General features: G+C 37.5%; 1 protein-coding gene across 2 annotated transcripts in view; it reads right to left on the bottom strand.

Moving 5' to 3' along the window:
* Positions 1-8,403: 8,403 nt before the first annotated feature.
* Positions 8,404-18,374, bottom strand: part of RSPO2 (R-spondin 2) — a 166,106-nt gene continuing 156,135 nt past the window's right edge. Inside the window, exon 5 of one of the 2 annotated variants that reach the window (XM_007446532.1) lies at positions 8,404-10,324. In XM_007446532.1, the coding sequence (XP_007446594.1) occupies positions 10,215-10,324 (110 nt within the window). In that variant the 3' untranslated portion in view covers positions 8,404-10,214. The remainder of the gene's footprint in view (positions 10,325-18,374) is intronic. The other variant, XM_007446533.1, reaches the window with a different exon arrangement.

Below are 18,374 nucleotides of genomic sequence, written 5' to 3'. Positions count from 1 at the left end.
CTTGATTGTTACAAGGTTTTCCTAATTGTCCTTCACTTCTCCTGATATTTTTTCTAAAATGAGGGGGAAAGGAACTATGTAAGCCTTGAATCCCAGCTCTTGTGCTCTCTCTTAGTAGCTGACTGCTCCTGGATTTCCTCCCTGGACACATTTTCACAGTCTCTTTACTGGTACCTCCTTCTTTGGTTGATATCAAAGCTTGAGTGCTTCTATGTTTCTTTTCCTCTCTTTGTCCATTCTCTGTCTGCATCAGCCCATAAGGTTCCTTGGTGCCAAGTGCCATCTATACACTGATATAGCTCACAGTTATATCTCTAGTCCTGACCCTTTTACTTAAACTCCATATTTATATCCAGCTGCCTACTTGGTATCTCCACTTAGATGTCTAGCAGACATCTCAAACTTAGCATGTGAAAAATGGATTTATTTATTCTCCAGTTTTCTCTGCCTTCTCTATATATCCTGTTGCATAGGGCAAGAGACCTAGGGGACATATCCTGTTTCTTTTTTTCCTTTAGGACTACCCCCTGCATCCATCTCATTGGCAGGTCTTGTGGACTCTTCTGCCAAACTATGTCCTGAATCCAACCACTTCTCTCCTTCTCTGCTGCCACCCAGCAGCCCAAGTCATATTAATTCTCATCTGATTACTGCAATAGCCTAACTTTTCTCTCTGCTCTCACTCTGAAAACCCACTTCTACACAGCAGCCCAAGTGAATAGGGCAAAGGAACCAAATCACATCAGTCGCCTCCTTAGGTCCTCCAGTGATTTTCCAAGCACTTAGACTAAAAGCTTTCACCAAAGCCTTCATGGCCCTTCGTGACCCTTCATGACCTTGCCTTTCAATACTCCTAACCTCAGGTATGTCTCATGTTCCTCCTGACTGTACTCTAGCCACTTTTCCCTTTTATCTGTACTTTGATCATGCTGATGCTGTTTGCACCTCAGGACTTTTGCACTGGTTGTTTCCGATGTCTGGCCTACTTCTTTCTCAGATAATCATACACTCAGCATCCAGGCTTTGTGCCAAAGTTTAGCCCCTGAGAGATGTCTTCCTTGACATTTCTGCCATTATCATGTAATCTTTTCCATTGTCCTTAGTAGAGGAGCACAAGATGACACAAAACATTGGTCTAAAAATCACCTAGCAACTAAAATGAACAAGCCAGAAAACAGGGGCACTACAATTATTGGCTATAAAGTTTTACTCTTAAAAGGCATTCAGTGCATACTCAGTATTCATAGGCTAATACAGGAAATGAAGACCAAACTCTAATGGAAAGAAAAGGCACTAAGATAATGGGAGATACAGTTAAGGAATTCTAGATCCCAGAAGTATAAAGAAGCCAGTAAGTGTAATCAAATAATCATTTTAAAAAGAGTCTTTTGGGCTGTGTTTAAAATGAGTCCACTGCAATAATTCATGTAGATTAGGGTAATAAGAACAAAGAAGAGTACACCTATTACAGAAAAAGGATGGAAAGGTCTTGATGTTGAAGAGATAGAGGATAAAGAGAAAGTATATGATTCTCTGAATAGAATGCAGGGGCTCAGGTATGCTAGAAGACAGGGGATCTACTTACTGCCGTGAAGAAGTTAGGAGAGAACTTAGACAGAAAAAAGTTTTTTGCTTTTTGAGTTTTTACTATTTCACTTCAGGTTTGGGCCATAAATATAGTAATAGTCTATGGCCAACAAGGGATAAAGCTAGAATTGGAGTGAGACATCAAGAGTGGAAATATAAATTTGGTACTTATCCCCATACACAGGGTCGTGTTAACAGGGCATATGCATTCAATACATTTAGTGGATGCTTCCAGAGGCAGAGTGTGGAGAGCTGAGGCAGAGTTAGAGGCAGCCTCTCAAAGAGTTTGTGAGGCCAGTCCACGAGCCAACAAGTTACGTTCTATATCAAGGGTCAACAAACCCAGCCGGTGGGCTAATTCCAGTCTACCACCTATTTTTGTATAGCTGGTGAGATAACAATTTTACATTTTTTTAAATGACTGAAAAAAAAATCAAAAGAAGAGTAATATATCATGACATGTGAAAACTGAAATTCACATTTAAGTGTCTGTACATAAAATTTTATTGCAATTTAGTTACAGCCATTTGTTTACATACTGTCTTATGGCTGCTTTTGTGCTGCAGTAGTACAAGGTTGAGTAGTTGTGACTGAGACATGTGGCTTGTAAAGCCTAAAATATTTACTCTCTGGCCCTTTACAGAAAAAGTCTGATAACCTCTCTTCTCCAAAACAGACCTAGTGAAGAAGGCTGAGTTTTATAACTAAACTAGGAGGGAGAAAGGGAGCCAGTAGAAGAGAATTAAATTCAAGTTGGATGTGCACTCAGACAGCATGCTGCCATGGAAGCTGAAGTTATAGAGCCCAAGGAGGAAGGAGCTGGTTAGGCCATTAGAGGACTTCAGAACATCACCAAAGGACCGCTGCTGAGCTTCTTAAAGGGGGATATGCATTTCTCCGAGTATAAGTGACTATGTGCCAAGGAGTATGTGAAGCCACAGGACCGAATAAGCATGAAACATCTTCTTGGAACATGATTTCACTCCAGGTTTTTGGGGGGATGCTGAAGGCTGGGGGAGTAGTTTTATGTTTGAAAACAGCCATTTTACTGAGTAGAATGCACAATTTGCATAACTTTTTTGTATTAAAATTTTTTGTTGCATGAATAATTTTTATATTAAAATTAGGGTGCTAAAGACACTTCAAATTTGAAGTAAGCCTGCTTCAGGTTAAAATCCTGGAGTGGTAAATTCACTTTTCCCTGTCTTTAAGGGCACTTTAGTGGGAAGGTTTGAAAAATACTTCATGGAATACACAAAGAGTATTTCTGAGAGAAGACATTGTCACCATCTAGGGCTTTAAATTGACCTGGGAATCAAAAAGGTTTAACTCCTAAAGATTATAACTCCCCTGTCAACTCCAACCTATTGGTAGTGTTTCCTTGGAACACCTTTATTGGGAGGGATTCTGAGACTTATGTTTAGTTCAGCAGTGATTAGCAATGTGTTCTAATGCTGGGGGAGGTAGTGCATGGCAGTTTGCTTTAATGATTCATCATAGATTAATATGAGAATCTATCTAAATCTTTGACATATTTTTCAGACTGTTTAACCTCTTAATCAGATTTAATATGTTTACCATCTACTTTCAAAGCCACAGTTGTCCTTACATCTCTGCCTTCATGATTCAAGGGGTATCAGCAAATATGGAGAGCATGTCCAAGTTAACCATAAAGGAATCCTTGAAAATTTTACAATAATGATCATCCCAGTCCATTCAGTCTTTTCATAATCCCCACAAAATACATAAACAAGAAGAAAGTTAAAAGGGCACTGTATTCCACATGAAAATTTTTAATATTTTATTCTACAAGGGTAGATGATATTTAAATGAGAATAGAACAAGTATAGTAATAGAAAAATAAGTGGTAGAAACATAAATGAAAAGTTACAGTGAGTGAAGCTGGGGCAAGAATATTTAGGATAATAATGGACCAGTTCAGAAGAGAGACAAAGAGAACCAAACAGGTTTAAGACAAAGACGGTGAAGAGGTAAGGAGAAATTCAAGAGATGCTTCTGAGGTAGACTCACTAGAATCTAGGAACAGATTAGATGTATGGAACAATGGTAGTAAATGATGAATACAGGGTCTTAGCTTAACCAACTAGGTAGGTAAAAATATTAATTACTAAATGGAGAAGGCAGGAAGAGGAATTGTTTGGGGGGCAAACCAGTGATTATGCTGTAGCATCACAGAGAACTACATTACCGAGGGCCCCTGGTTTCCAAGCAAGTTTGGGCAATGGCAGATGCTGGTGGAAGACTGGAATTTGGCAGTAGGGAGAAGCCAGGGTATTTCTTCCTTTCTCACTTTGCCTTCGGCAGCATTTCTCCTGGCGACTGGAATCTTTTACGAGATTTCACCTCCTGCTATACGAGCTTTCTGTCTTTGGTTCCAGCTTCCTCAGTGGCCCTACCTCTAGCCTCAGCTATGATTCTAGCTCTAGCTGGGTGGCCTTGCCTTCTGGGTTCTGGAAACTCCACCTCTTCCTGTTACCCCTCTTGGTAGTGGCTTTCTGCTGTTGCTAATCTCCCGGTTGTCTTGCCATCCCAATTTTAGCGTCTCATCTCATTCATCACCTGTATAACCAATTCCCAATTAAGTTAAATTTCCTGTTTGAAATACCTAGACTGGTTTTTCCCTTGACTGGACCCTGACTGATACAGTAATAAATACAGTTTTAGACATGCTGAGCCTAAGTATGGGGCCCCCTGATCAAGGTATTTAGTAGAGGTTTGGAAATAGTTAACAAAGACCTGGAGACAGAGATACAGGCTTATAGGTCAAAAACTACAGTTGGTAGTTGAAGCCATAAGGTTAGATTTCCCAGGTGGAGTGAGGAGATGGAAAGATCAAACCCAAAGTGTTAAGCAGTGGGCTTACCCCTGAAATACCAATATTTTTTATTTAAGTCAAGAAAGAACTTGAAGACTGAAAAGGAGTAGCCAGAGAAGTAGAAACCCAGGTTACGAATGCCACAGAAGCCAAATGAGAAACAAAATTCCTCAAGGAAAGGGCCCAGTGGAGTCAAACTTGGTGGAAATAGCAGGTAGAACACATTAAAGGACTGAGGCAAATATTTTCCTTTCTGTTTAGCAAAGGAAATGTATTGCTCCGTTTGTCAGAGCAATTAACTTAAATGAGTTAAGATAAATGAGAATAGGAGGAGGCTGAAGACATCAATGAATTGTAAGCTACTTTTTCAGGATACTGGATGATAAAGACCTTGAAAGAAAGAATACCTTAAGTTGGAAGGAGAGGAAGGGCTGAAGCCATCAAAGGAGTGGATACTGAAGATCTCACAAAAGAGGGGGTGGGATCAAGAGTAGAAATGGAATGGTTATCCCTTTGGAAAGAAGGGGGAAGACAGTATGGTTGGTCAACATGTGCAAGGTTACTAGTTCTGCTTTTTCTAACATGGTGTTACCAAGTGTATCCACCATGCACAAATTTCTCTAAAATGAACAGAAGTATCATTCTCTCCTACGCACAGCTCCCCTCTAAAGCAAAAACAAGATGTAGTTGTTGAAAGAATCACACATCACCTTTATATATAAATTACACGCTCAAGGCTGAGTGTTAACTCTCCTCCAAATGTCTCTAGCAAGACATGAAAATTTCACGTTTACAGTGACTGATATTAGCGTCTTCAAAAAGAACAAAGACATATTCATAAAATTGGCTTTTTCTAAGTGCTAACCTGTCAAACTTTTTTTTCTCTTGTGACGAGGACATTTATGATTTACTCTTCTAGCAACTTTCAGTTATGCCATACGTATTATTAACTACACTCACCATGCTGTACATTACATCCCCAAGACTTATTTTGTAACTAGAAGTTTGCTCTCTTGACCCCCTTCACCCACTTCACCCACCCCCACTTAAGGTTTTTTATTGACGTATAGTTCATGCACCATATTATACAAGGTACAGGTGTACAATATAGTGATTCACAAGTTTTAAAGGTTATACTCCATTTATAGTTATTATAAAATATTGGCAATATTGCCTGTGTTGTACAGTATATCCTGGTAGCTTATTTTATACATAACAGTTTTTACCTCTTAATCTCCCACCCCTATTAGGCCCCTTCTCTCTTCCCTCTCCCCACTGTAACCACTAGTTTGTTCTCTATATCTGTAAGTCTGCTTCTTTTTTGTTATGTTCACTAGTTTGTTGTTGTATTTTTTAGATTCCACATGTAAATTATATCATACAGTATTCATCTTTCTTTGTCTGACTTAGTTCACTTAGCATAATACCCTCCAAGTCCATCCATGTTGCTACAAATAGCAAAATTTTCATTCTTTTTTATGGCTGGGTAATATTCCATTGTAGATATATATGTACCACCTCTTCTTTATCCACTCATCTGTTGATGGGCACTTAAGTTGCTTCCATATCTTAGTAATTATAAATAATGCTGCTATGAACATTGGGGTGCATGTATCTTTTTGAATTAGTGGGGTTTTTTTTTCAGGTATATATCCAGCAGTGGCATTGCTGGGTGATATGGTAGCTCTATTTTTAGTTTTTTGAGAAACGTCTATACTGGCTGTACCAATTTACCTTCCCACAAACAGTGCACAAGGGTTCCCTTTTCTCCACATCCTTGCCAACATTTATTTGTATTCTTTTTGATGATAGCCATTCTGACAGGTGTGAGGTGATATCTCATTGTGCTTTTGATTTGCATTTCCTTGGTGATTACTGACATTGAGCATCATCTTTTTATGTGCCTGTTGGCCATCTGCATTTCCTCTTTGGAAAAAGTCTTCTTCCCATTTTTAAAATTGGGTTGTTTGTTTTTATGATGTTGAGTTGTATGAGTTATTTATATATGTTGGATATTAACCCTTTATCAGTCATATAATTTGCAAATATTTTCTCCTGTTCAGTAGGTCGTCTTTTCATTTTGTCAATGGTTTCCTTTGCTATGCAAAAGCTTTTAAGTTTAATTAGGTCCCATTTGTTTATTTTTGCTTTTATTTCCTTGGCTTTAGGAGACAGAGCCAAAAAAAAACATTGCTGTAATTTATGTCAAAGAGCATTCTGCCTATGTTTTCCTCTAAGAGTTTTATGGTTTCTGGTCTTAAGTTTAGGTCCTTAATCCAATTTTAAAAAATTTTGTATATGGTTAGAGAATGTTCTAATTTCATTCTTTTACATGTAGCTGTCCAGTTTTCCCAGCACCACTTATTGAAGAGGCTGTCTTTTCTCCATTGTATGTTCTTGCCTCCTTTGTCGTAGATTGACCATAAGTGTGTGGGTTTGTTTCTGAGCTCTCTATTCTGTTCTGTCCATCTTTGTGTCTGTTTTTGTGCCAGTATCATACTGTTTTGATTACTGTAGCTTTGTAGTATAGTCTGAAGTCAGAGAGTGTGATTCCTCCAGCTCTGTTCTTCTTTCTCAAGATTGTTCTGCCTCTTTGGGGTCTTTTGTGTTTCCATACAAATTTTAAAATTTGTTCTAGTTCTGTGAAAAATGCCATTGGTATTTTGATTGATAGGGATTGAAAGTGAAGAAGTAAAACAGTTATTGTTTGCAGATGACATGACACTATACATAAAAAATCCTAAAGATGCCACCAAGAAACTACTAGAGCTCATCAATGAATTCAGTAAAGTTTCAGGGTACAAAATTTATATACAGAAATCTATTGCATTTCTGTACAGTAACAACAAACTATCAGAAAGAGAAATTAAGGGGAAAATCCCATTTACCATCACCCCAAAAAGAATATAATACAAAGGAATAAACCTATCTAAGGAGGCAAAAGGCCCATGCTCAGAAAATTGTAAGACACTGATGAAAGAAATTGAAGATAACACAGATGGAAAGATATACTATTTTCTTAGATTAGAGGAATTAATATGATTAAAATGACAGTACTACCTACAACTGTAGATTGTAGGCATCTACAATTCAATGTAATCCCTATCAGAATACCACTCAAGCTTCTTAATTGAAAAAGTTGTAGTGCCATCTTTTACTTTTACAGATGCTAAGCTACCTGAAAATACTAAGAAAACCAGTTTCATATGTTCTACTTACATACATTGTATGAAGTATAGGAATGGTATAGCCATTTGTGGAAAACCACAAGATCTTCTTTGTGTAATTACCATGAAGCTGTAAATTACTCTATAGTATGTCTCTCTCTGTTGGTTTGTATTTGCTTATAAGTAGAGGCTTAGAAATCAGGTAGCTTTCATCAATTCCCATAAGAGTAAAAGTTTGAGCAAGTAATATCCAGACATAAAAAAATAGATTGAAGGGAAGTGATGATTTCATAAATATATTCTATTTTGTTGGTAGGGAGAATTATTTTTGAAATAAATAGCCAAGGACAGAGGCAACAAGAGTAACAGGTAACAACTTGTGCATTGCTTAGTTTATACCATGCCGTGCTGACCGTACTTTACGCATTTTACCTAACTGAATCCTTAAGACACAGCCCTACACATATTTTACTTAGGCTTTAAGACATAGCCCTACAACGTAGGTAATATTGTTGCCTCCATTTTACAGATTAGGAAACTGAGATCTGGGGAGATGAAATAATTTGCCCCAGGCTACCCTCAGAGTCTAGACTAGACCTCAGGTAGTGTGGCTCTAAAATCCCCACTCTTAATCACTCTGCTGCAGTGCAATTTATAGCTAAACTAGTTAGTGTCCTACATGTAGTTACAAACATAGGTTTTAAAAATTTGTCTGCTTTTTTTTAAGGACCAATATCTGGGGGTACAATTGTTAAATATTGCTTTTTTTCCCCTAAATACATCTCTAAAGAAAAGAGTATCTCCACAAGAATAAATTTTGATTTTTTTTAATGCACTAAAAGAACATCCCAGAAACAGGACAGGTATTGACTTATTAACGATGAAGCACTATATAAAGAAGCCCCCTCCCCACTTAGTAAATAGGAATATAGTGTAAATAGGTGTGAAAGGAGGTGAACACTTTAGGATTAAATGCAAACCCTAAAGTTGTATACAACATTCATATATGGCTTATTATCTCATAGCAATAGTATTTTCATAATGACGTATTTGACATTCATATTTATTGGTAAGATGCTTTTGACTCAAAAGTTAAACAAAAATACAGAAGAGGTAGTTTAGCAAACGCAAGGTGAGAAAAAGGCTTTACCTTGCTTTGTTTTTTTCCTCAAAAATCTGCAGCCATTCCTTTTTGTTCTCATTTTCTTCTGGATCATCCAGGAAGATAGTGATACTTTTGGAAGAAGCCAGTTCAAAACCCTCTAAGAACTGATTCCCCCAAGTGGACAGTGATGTTTTTGAAACAACTGCTCTGAAAGTCACCTGGGAAGTCTGCACAGTGTTCCTCTCTGTCTTGGTTAAGAAAGAAATTCTGGTTCAAAGGAGACCTGTTAAGATCTGACCAGCAGTTGTAGGAATTTATTATGTTTCTCCTCCAATTCTACGCATGGTCTCATAAGATGGTAATTTCTACACTGACCTAAGAATATTGGTAGATGCTCTGTCATTGCAAGTCAGGAACTGCTTTAAATGGAAACTATACATATTGAAGTTTGCAATTAAAAGTTTGAAAAATTCTCTAGTTGACCTGTGAAACTGCATGATGAGTACTACAAGTGACTGCATGTAATTCCTCATGTTTTCAGTTGTGTTTCATAAAGTCATCACATCTTAGACTCAAAGGGAGTTTTGGCTTCTGACTGCCAGAGGCCTCAAGCTTTAGCTGGGGTCAAGAGTAGGGAAGGTCTATTGATATTCAAATTCTCTGACAGGGGTCATTTGACCCTATGTACAAACTAGCTTATCCTATCCTTACAATGAGAAATAAGCCCACAAAGAAAAGAAAAGTTAAGTTTCAAGGGGCAGAAAAACATTCATCAATTCGCAAAACTAGAACAGTCATTTACCAGACAATGGTTAGGAACCACTAGAAACAAAGTGACATAATATTAATCAGGTATGACTTGTTGCACAGAAGAAAGCATAAATACAGTAAATAAGAGGTTTATATGTAGCCCCAGCAGAGTATGTACACATCCAAGCTGCTGTGAAACTGAACGGGAATTCCTGCAGCGGAACCCCAGCTAAAAGCAGTCTCCGTGCACAAGAGTTGGAAGGTAACAGATGTTGAGAACCACGTGTGGTAACACTAAGCAGATATCCACATACCTTGATCCTTGAAAATGCAACAATATGAGAAATAAAGGTCACAAGCGAAATAGCACTTTGCCTGCCAAGCGCTGTCTTTCCATAAATATGCACAAGGGGGGTCTGCAGCCTCACACCTCCTGCCCCTCTGTGGGACCAGGGGTGGCTCTCTCTGGGGGCACAGGGAGCTGAGTCACATGCTGTACACTTACTCCTGCTGCCACTGCTGCAGGTCGCAAGCTTCCGCCTTCAAGTCTCCAGATGCAAATCAAAGCATAAATAACACAGAGACCACGCTCTTGGCTCCTCCTCTCACAATGTTATTGGGAACAGGTACTGGTCCGAGCAGCGCAAATGCAACCCACCAGTGTCCAGGAGTGGAGAGTAGCTTTGTGCACTTTTGCAAAAACAACCCCCAACAAAAAAAACAAAAAACAAACAAACAAAAAAAACCCCACCGCCCTGTGTCTTTTATTTTACTGGTTAGCTCTGTCTGTAGCTAGGAAGACGCTGTGTTGCTCCTGGGCTCTTTCTATCAGCTTCTTCTTCTTGTTCTTTCTCTCCTTCGCCTTTGGCGCTCTCTTCCCTACAACAGGGGGAAGAGAAAGAAATGAAGACATGTCAGAAAAGGCTCTTTCTCTAGGAAAGAAAACACAAAACATTAAGAGTTCTATACAAAGCCCATCTGGAAAACATCACCTATGGAAAAAGCAGCCTCAAAGAGAAAATTGTTCACATTAATTTTGACGGAATAATAATAATTTACTAAATTGGATATGCTGTCTCAAACAGAGACTGATCTTCCTGTTACAGGGAACTGGCATATTTAAAAACCTCCCAGCGGCCTGATCAGTCTTGCAAATATCATTCTGCCACAAAAATTCCATTTATCCCCTCCTCCTTTTAACAATGCTACCCTTTACTAGACATCTTTACATCTTTCTACTGCTCCATATGTCAGTGGGTCAAAAGAAAATAAGCATCTATCTACAGTAAATATACCAGAAGTTTCAAACGCCCCTCTCCCTGCCCCCACGGGAGAAGAAAACGTCTAGCTTTTAACATTATTCCCTCAGTGTTCTCCAAAGGCCAATAAATGAAATGACATATGTGGAGTTCTTTATTTTCTATAAAAATTCATGAGGACATCATTTTTATGTGGCTTATGGCTTCTTATACAAATCTCCTAGGCAAGCTGGTCTTATTGAGAGCAAGAAAAATGCTTGCTTATTTCTGAAGAGCTGATAGGTGTGTGTTTTACTACCAGAAAATCACACCCTGTTATCCTATTTCCCTCTTTGCCTTAGCCACTAGGAAGCACAGACCACAGCTAAATAGTTGAGGTTTTCCTCCATCAGGAGTTTTGGGATGCAGTTTTCCCTTTGCCTCTGCTGTATTTTATTTTTTCCATCTTGTGATATGGTTTCCAGTCTTTATAAGGTCTCAGCATTTCTTTGCAAGTATGTCTACGTAGGACTGTGAGAAAAAAGAATAAGGAATATAGGCATTTGCTTTAGGTCCTTTGGGTTCTAAGCATATAGGAATCATGGGATTTTTAGAACAGAAAAGAGCTTGAAAGTTCATCTGCATTAGAAGTTTGGTGCTATACACCTTCAGGACAGGAAGGTCCTTCCTCACAGACTAGAAAGAATCCTCCCGTCAGCTCTTCCTCCTCCTCTACCTGTCCCTACTTCCAATTTTATCATGTAGTTCCACAAAACTTAAGCTTTCTCTTCCTGTGAGGTATAGCTATTAGACACTGCAGTCATCAGAATATCAGAACAAATAGAACATTCCGTTCTAATCCATGCTCTCCATCCTTCCCACACGTAAGAAACTCAATATTCCCAAGATCCTTTCATTAGAGGGATATAGCTGGTCAGCTTTTCAATCCAGGCAATGGAGAAGTGGCTGATATAAGACATGGAAAAGAAATAGACCACAGGTTAGGAAGATAGATTTGAGCCACAGGAAACCAGAGTCACAGGAGATTAAAGGACGCCATGAGATTTTTAAGTAAGGGAGATGGTTCTCATTTCTGCTCTTTCTGATCGGAAAGGGTCTGTCTTGTTTGAGGATGGAAAAGTCTTACTCGTAAGACCCTAGATTCAATAAGTAAAACTTTGCTGAGTTCAACTTTTTATCACAAGAACAAAGATAAAAAAGAGTAACTTATTTTTAATAGGACACTACAGTAAAATAATAAGAATATAAGCATGCCTCATATTAAATTATGAAGGTCCTTGAAGTTAACTTCTGGTTCTCATTAAATTCTGGCATTATGTTATAATGGCATTTTGCCAACTTAAAACGTAGTTAATCCTACCCAATGAAACTTTAGTCCAAGGCATCATTAGTCAAAGAAACTGTAAAGTTACAACTATTTAGTAACACTGTTTCTAATGATGAGACACACCTAATAAGAACAGAGAGATGAAATACTTAACATAAAATAGCATATTTAAAAGGAAGTTTCACTTATAAAGTTTTATGAGGAAGGTTTTCTTAGTTCTATATTTTCTCTCAAAAAACAACCAAAAAATCCTTAGTTAAAAAAAATCATTGCTGACTACCATGTAAAAAATCAGTTTGCGTTTCATTTATTTAAAGGCTGGAGTTTCTTTTAGAAACAAAATAAAATTAAATGAAAAAATAATGCAAACATTCCTAGATTTTAAAATGTGTTTTGTTAAGATAAAAATATACTGAATATAATTTAAAGAAAACCTTTCCCAATCACCATTTCAATTCTTTGTATAAATTATGTAGTTGAATGTTAGATGTGTACTCCTTCACTAACAGCAAATCTATGCTAAGTGACTGCAAACTCTCATTTTCAAAGAAGGTTAATTTCATGTCATTTACCTAATATCAATATATTATTCTGATGTAATTGTCAATATCAAGTAGTTTTTGTGTTTGCTAGCTGATAGAACATTGTGTAATAGAAGTTCCTCAATATTTGCATAAAGCAGTTCATACTGGGACAAAAAAATTCAGAAATGCTTCTGAAAACTTATTTTATAGATTATATGATTATCCCATTGGCGGTAAGTTTTATGGTACTGGTTCCAACTAGAGATGTTTTGGGAGACCTTATTACAACCCTAAAATTTTTCCTCAGATGTCTCTTTTAAATGACATCTCTGTGCTATTTGTTCACTGCTTGGTTTTGTTTTTGGTCAGCCACGTCTCACGTAGGATATATTTGCAAATACCAAAGGCTTAAGACGATTAGACAAGACTTGACCATGGATAGTTCTAAATTACCTGAAAATATTTTGTGGCCCATAGTAGGTTGTTTGGACTTTAAGCCAACTCAAAGTAGTAAAATATTAAAACATAACCTAACATAGAGTATGAAAAGGGTCTTGCACACATTTTCTTCTGAACTCTACTAAGATTTTCAAATATAAGGAATTGGTAAGATTAAGGCTAACAGAAATATATATCCCTATTCTTATCTATATATTTGAAAATAAGTTATATTGGACCTACAAGTGTGCTAATTTGTTTCCACTTAACTTCTTTACATCTGTGACTATGAAATTAGACTCAGAGAATGACTTCTCTCTGAACAAGTTTCAGATTGTTCCACATTTTCAAGTACATTCACCTTGAGCATTTAAGGGCAAATATGATGCCAGTCACCCAAAGAGTAATTCAACCCATGGACTTAACTTTCTTACTTCTCAGTTCACAAGAGAAGACTCGGCAAATATACTGCCCAGGATGAGCAGAAAAGGTTTGAGTTTTATGAGGAGATTGTCAGCCTTCAGCTATGTCCAACTCCAATGAAAAATTCTTCATATCATTGTCCTGAGTACTTGAAGAATGCAGTGGCCTTAAATTACTATTGGGGGAAATCTCTTCAAGATCAGGCAGAATCTGATCTACAGAGCAAACCTTTACAGCACTGTTATATGAATGCAAGAAGATGACTGGCCCAGATATAACAGTTTTTAAGGAAAACAATGTGGTTTAATAGAGAAAGGTCCTCTCTGAGAGGAAGGAAACCTGGCAGGTAGGCAGTCTTGTAACTGAGATGTCTGGTAATACATTGTGGTCGTGACTCTCAGTTTCTACATTTATAGGGTGAAGATGCTACAATTATCTTTCACTAGAAAGTCACGAGGCATCGTGTGAAAAAGTTGTGTTCCTAGGATGAAAAGATGTGTAAACCATCACTAACGAGACAAGATTATTATCAAAATGAACAAAGTTAGAAAGATACTATCAAAGCCACACTCTGACCAACATAAATGACATTGACCTGCACACATGTGGAAATGGTCCAACAGGATAACCTATCAACTGTTCTACAGGAAAAGGTGAACAGTCCCTTATGCAAATACTTGTAACATCCAGCTGTAGATTGCTGCTCTTAGAATCAGGAATAGGACAGATTATTTTGAACCAAGATATCAGGCAGACTTACAAATTACATGAAGCTGTGAAAATACTGACTCCACTGCCAGTCGGACATGAATTTCATTCTTTCATAAGCTCCCCAATTCAAGGAAAGTCTTCAAATGATTTTTCCTCTCACTAGATTTAGGTAAGAGTCTTTTTATCATCGGAGCAATGGTTATTGTACGTACATCAGTAAGGTACAAAGGCTGGCTAGGGTTTGCATTATGATTACTAAGTGCTTTGAGAAAGACTTCCTAATGGTAAATACAGTGAAAGAAAATTGAAGAATAAACTCAGTAGCTGTGACTGTGGAAAAAGATAAAAGCTTCTCTCTATATATACATACACAAACACATACACACAAAACTGAGCAAAGTAAGCTACATCATGCAAATGTAATTAACTATCGTTACCATTGTTATAGCCACAACTATGATGACAAGGCTAATCACCTGAAATGAGTACCAACTTTTACTAAATGTTAATGGTAAGTCTGTGATGCTGACTTGAAACCTGAGCTTCACTGTATTTATGAAATTCACCATGGACTTGGGAATTACCTCCAGTCATCCTTCAAAGCAGCTAAAACTGAGGACAAGAAGTCTGTCCTAACTAACTCGATGAATCTTGTCATACTTCAGAGGATGTGCTGGAGGCGAAACATAAGGTTGCTTCCACGTCTAAAGCCACAAGGACTGAGAGGTAGACAATAAATAATAATTGGGTTATTTCTTTTTCTCGTAGGAGCAACTTCAGTTTGCCCAAGAATGAGTAGCAATAGAGATTTATTTATTTAAGAGTGACGGATAATTCTCTGGGAAAATGCCAGCTGATTCCTAAAATACTTTCAAAGCTCAAAAAATAGACAAAAGACCTAAATACAATTCATAAAGGAAATAAAATAGCTAATAAATATATTTAAAGAATCAAATCTCATAATTAAAACCTCCAACTAAGATGAGTTGCCACTGCAAAGATTCTTAAAAGTAAAAATATGTAAAAAGCTAGTGAGAAAATGGTAAGACAGCATCAGGATGCATTATGAAAATATAAAATTGATACAGCCTTTTTGAAAAGCCATCTGGCAATGTATACAAAAGCATTAAAAATATTCCTAACTTTTGACTCAGATTTAGGAATCTATCCTAGGAAAATAACCTAAAGCTGAACAGAGATTTCTGCATAGAGATGTTTACTATTATTCTGGAACAATTGTAAATTACCTAAATGTCCGACTACAATTTTTTATGACCTCTTTTTATGATTACAGAAATCATAAAGTTTCTTTTCAGCTATGAATTGAAGTATTCTGTATTTTAAGGCCATGACAGTTAAATTTATTCCCAAGAGTACTACTATTACTTGTCCCTAAAACTTGTCATAAATGGGTATAAGAAAAAGCCTGTAATTCAAAAGCATTCCTACTGTGGTGGTCAGCAGGTTCTTTAGTGGACGGATCAATCACAATTGCATCTAACACATGAAAGTTTAAGAACTACTAACCTAAATATTTTAGACATTAAGAATGGATGTTGGCTCACAAAGCTTCTTGTATCTAGAAAGGTGTCCAAGTAGGCAAATATGATGAGCACGACTGGGATTTACCCCTCTGTATTCTACATTGTCCAAGATAAAAATCTTTCCAGTGTTCATCATGGTTCAGAACAACATATTGATGGTTATTTATTTACATCAGCTGGAGAGTCAGAGACAGTGAGCTAGAACGAGTAAAGCAAATGAACCTATTTGGCTCCTTTACAGTCCAGAGTTCCTTAAATGGCATATTAAGTAATATCTGTATGGTTTTTCAAAAATACACTCTACTAAAACCATTTCACAGAGAGAGATCGTTGTCTTTTTAAAGGACTGGTAAATTGTTCAATAGTTGTTTGATGACTGTGATCAAATTTTCTTTGAGAAAAAAATAATCTAGAGACAAACCAATAAATGTCCTAGTGTTGAAAAACAACAAGCCACCTACTAAGGAAACTTTACTGGACATCTTGAATTTCAAGTCATAACTTGAAACTTCCAAGTGGTCACTTAGTCATTTCATCTTTATAAAGAAAAAAGAGCACGTGCTTTCAAAATCTATACACAATCTGGAGATAGCTTACCAGTTGGCTTGTTCATCTTACAAGGCTATTGGTGGAGAGTGACAACCATCCAAAATAAAAAACAACTGACAAAATGGGCTTCTCTAAACATGCAAACATGGAAATCATTCAGAATTCAGAAAACTTACTACCTATGCAGATTTATACTAATTTGTAAGGTGTAATTCAATAAGCCGATTCTGACTGTGTGTTACTGTTCTTTTATCTGTAAAATTTTACCATATTTTTTGTTGCAAAACGAAGAGTACAAAATGGCTTCCTTTCTCTTCGAGGCCTCTACTCAAAGACATTTTAGTAGGCATGAGGTCTGTTGCCTATTTTGCTGAAAGGAAGTCCCATTTGGTTTAAAAAATCTTGTTGCATTGCTCAACTTGATGAAAATGGAAGAGAAAAGCTAATCCTGAGGATGACCTGAACCTTTATGAATTAAGCGTATCACCACTAAGATTCCTTGCACATGGTGTTTCAAAATTTCCTCATCGTATAGCTCTGGAGAAAATTATTGTTCTTTGGGTCTAAGATACAACTTCTATTACCAAGCCCTTACCAAGCCATTTGAAGCAGTAGAGACTACGGAAAAGTAACCTAAATAATATCTAGGTTTGTTCCATGCAACATTGATCACTCCAGTTGATTTGTTTAACTTAAGTTCTTAGAAATCTGGTACCTCAAACAGGAAAGAAAAAAAATCAGTTTAGACAAGATTCCATGGAGTTTAAGACAGGTAAGACTAAACAAAAAGAGGTGGTTTCAAAAATGTCTCAAGTTCTTTTCATGACTACTTTAGGTTCACTGTCAAGGACAAAGAGTTTCAGAGTAGTGAAAACTAAAATCATCCTGTCCAAAATTTCATTTGTGTGAAAAAAATAAATATATAACACTACCACAAGGGGGCAATAATTCACTTTTACTGTAAGAGTATCTCTGGTTAAAAATATATATACAGGGGAGCTTTTAGGCTCTAACTTCTTAAATACTTTCTTTTAACCCCAAGTGAAGGTCATCTTTTTTTCTTTTTAGCCAATGGTAAGCTCTGTGGTGGACTAAAGAATAGGTAGCAAGATCCAAATGCTGCACGAGGAAAAATGTAATTACATCTCTATTAAAAAGATGTGTGAAGGTAAAGGAGGCCAAGAGAAAAGAAAATAAAGATGAAATCTGCTATTCAAACAAACCCAGGTTCCCATTTTCTTACGGGGAAAGTTAACATAAACTACCTGCAAAGAACAGGTCCTTTTCTCTTAGGTCTCTTATCTATAAGAATAGAGTTGTAACTCTCAAAATGATCGTCATTATCTTCTGGTGCAGGGAGTGCACAGAGATTTAATATCAAGTATAAAAGCTGATTGTTAGGTGGTGACTCCTGAGCAAGGCTTCTGATCACGTTGGCTTCCCAGCCTCAGGCAGTGGACCATGTTGGGGAGGGTGGAGAGACGGCGTATACCCGACATTACTACCCTCTGCTCTAGTCCAACTCTGCTAAATGCTTTAGAAATAAAGCAAGCCAGGCACAGAAAAATCCGAGTGACCTATCCAAGTTCCTACAGCTAATTAGCAGCAGAGCTGGACTTGGAACCAGGTCTCAATATTTCTCTCTTATATAATTTTACAGCTTTAAAAGTCCCTGGGGCTTCCCCGGTGGCGCAGTGGTTGAGAGTCCGCCTGCCGATGCAGGGGACACGGGTTCGTGCCCCTGTCCGGGAAGATCCCACGTGCCGCAGAGCGGCTGGGCCCGTGAGCCATGGCCGCTGAGCCTGCGCGTCTGGAGCCTGTGCTCCGCGACGGGAGAGGCCACAACAGTGAGAGGCCCGCGTATCGCAAAAGAAAAAACCCAAAAAACAACAAAAATAAAAGTCCCTGGATAAGAACACAGCAATAGAGTTATTTTTCAAGAAAGACAGAAGAGTATTAGAAGACGGCTAATATTACTCTGACAGAGTTCTTTGAGAAAAACCCATTATGAACTGTTGATACGGCATACGTGACAACTTATCTGTAACTTAGAGACTTCCTGTAAATATACACTGCATTGATTCATTGCTTACTCTTTTCCTTACCTTTTATCAAGATGCAATCTATAAAACTTCTTGGTGGGGTAAGTGGATT

The sequence above is a fragment of the Lipotes vexillifer genome, unplaced genomic scaffold, assembly GCF_000442215.2.
Source record: "Lipotes vexillifer unplaced genomic scaffold, Lipotes_vexillifer_v1.1 scaffold327, whole genome shotgun sequence".
Taxonomy (NCBI): Eukaryota; Metazoa; Chordata; class Mammalia; order Artiodactyla; family Lipotidae; genus Lipotes; species Lipotes vexillifer.
The sequence above is the reverse complement of the archived record's forward strand: the minus strand, read 5'-3'. Positions and strand labels throughout refer to the sequence as shown.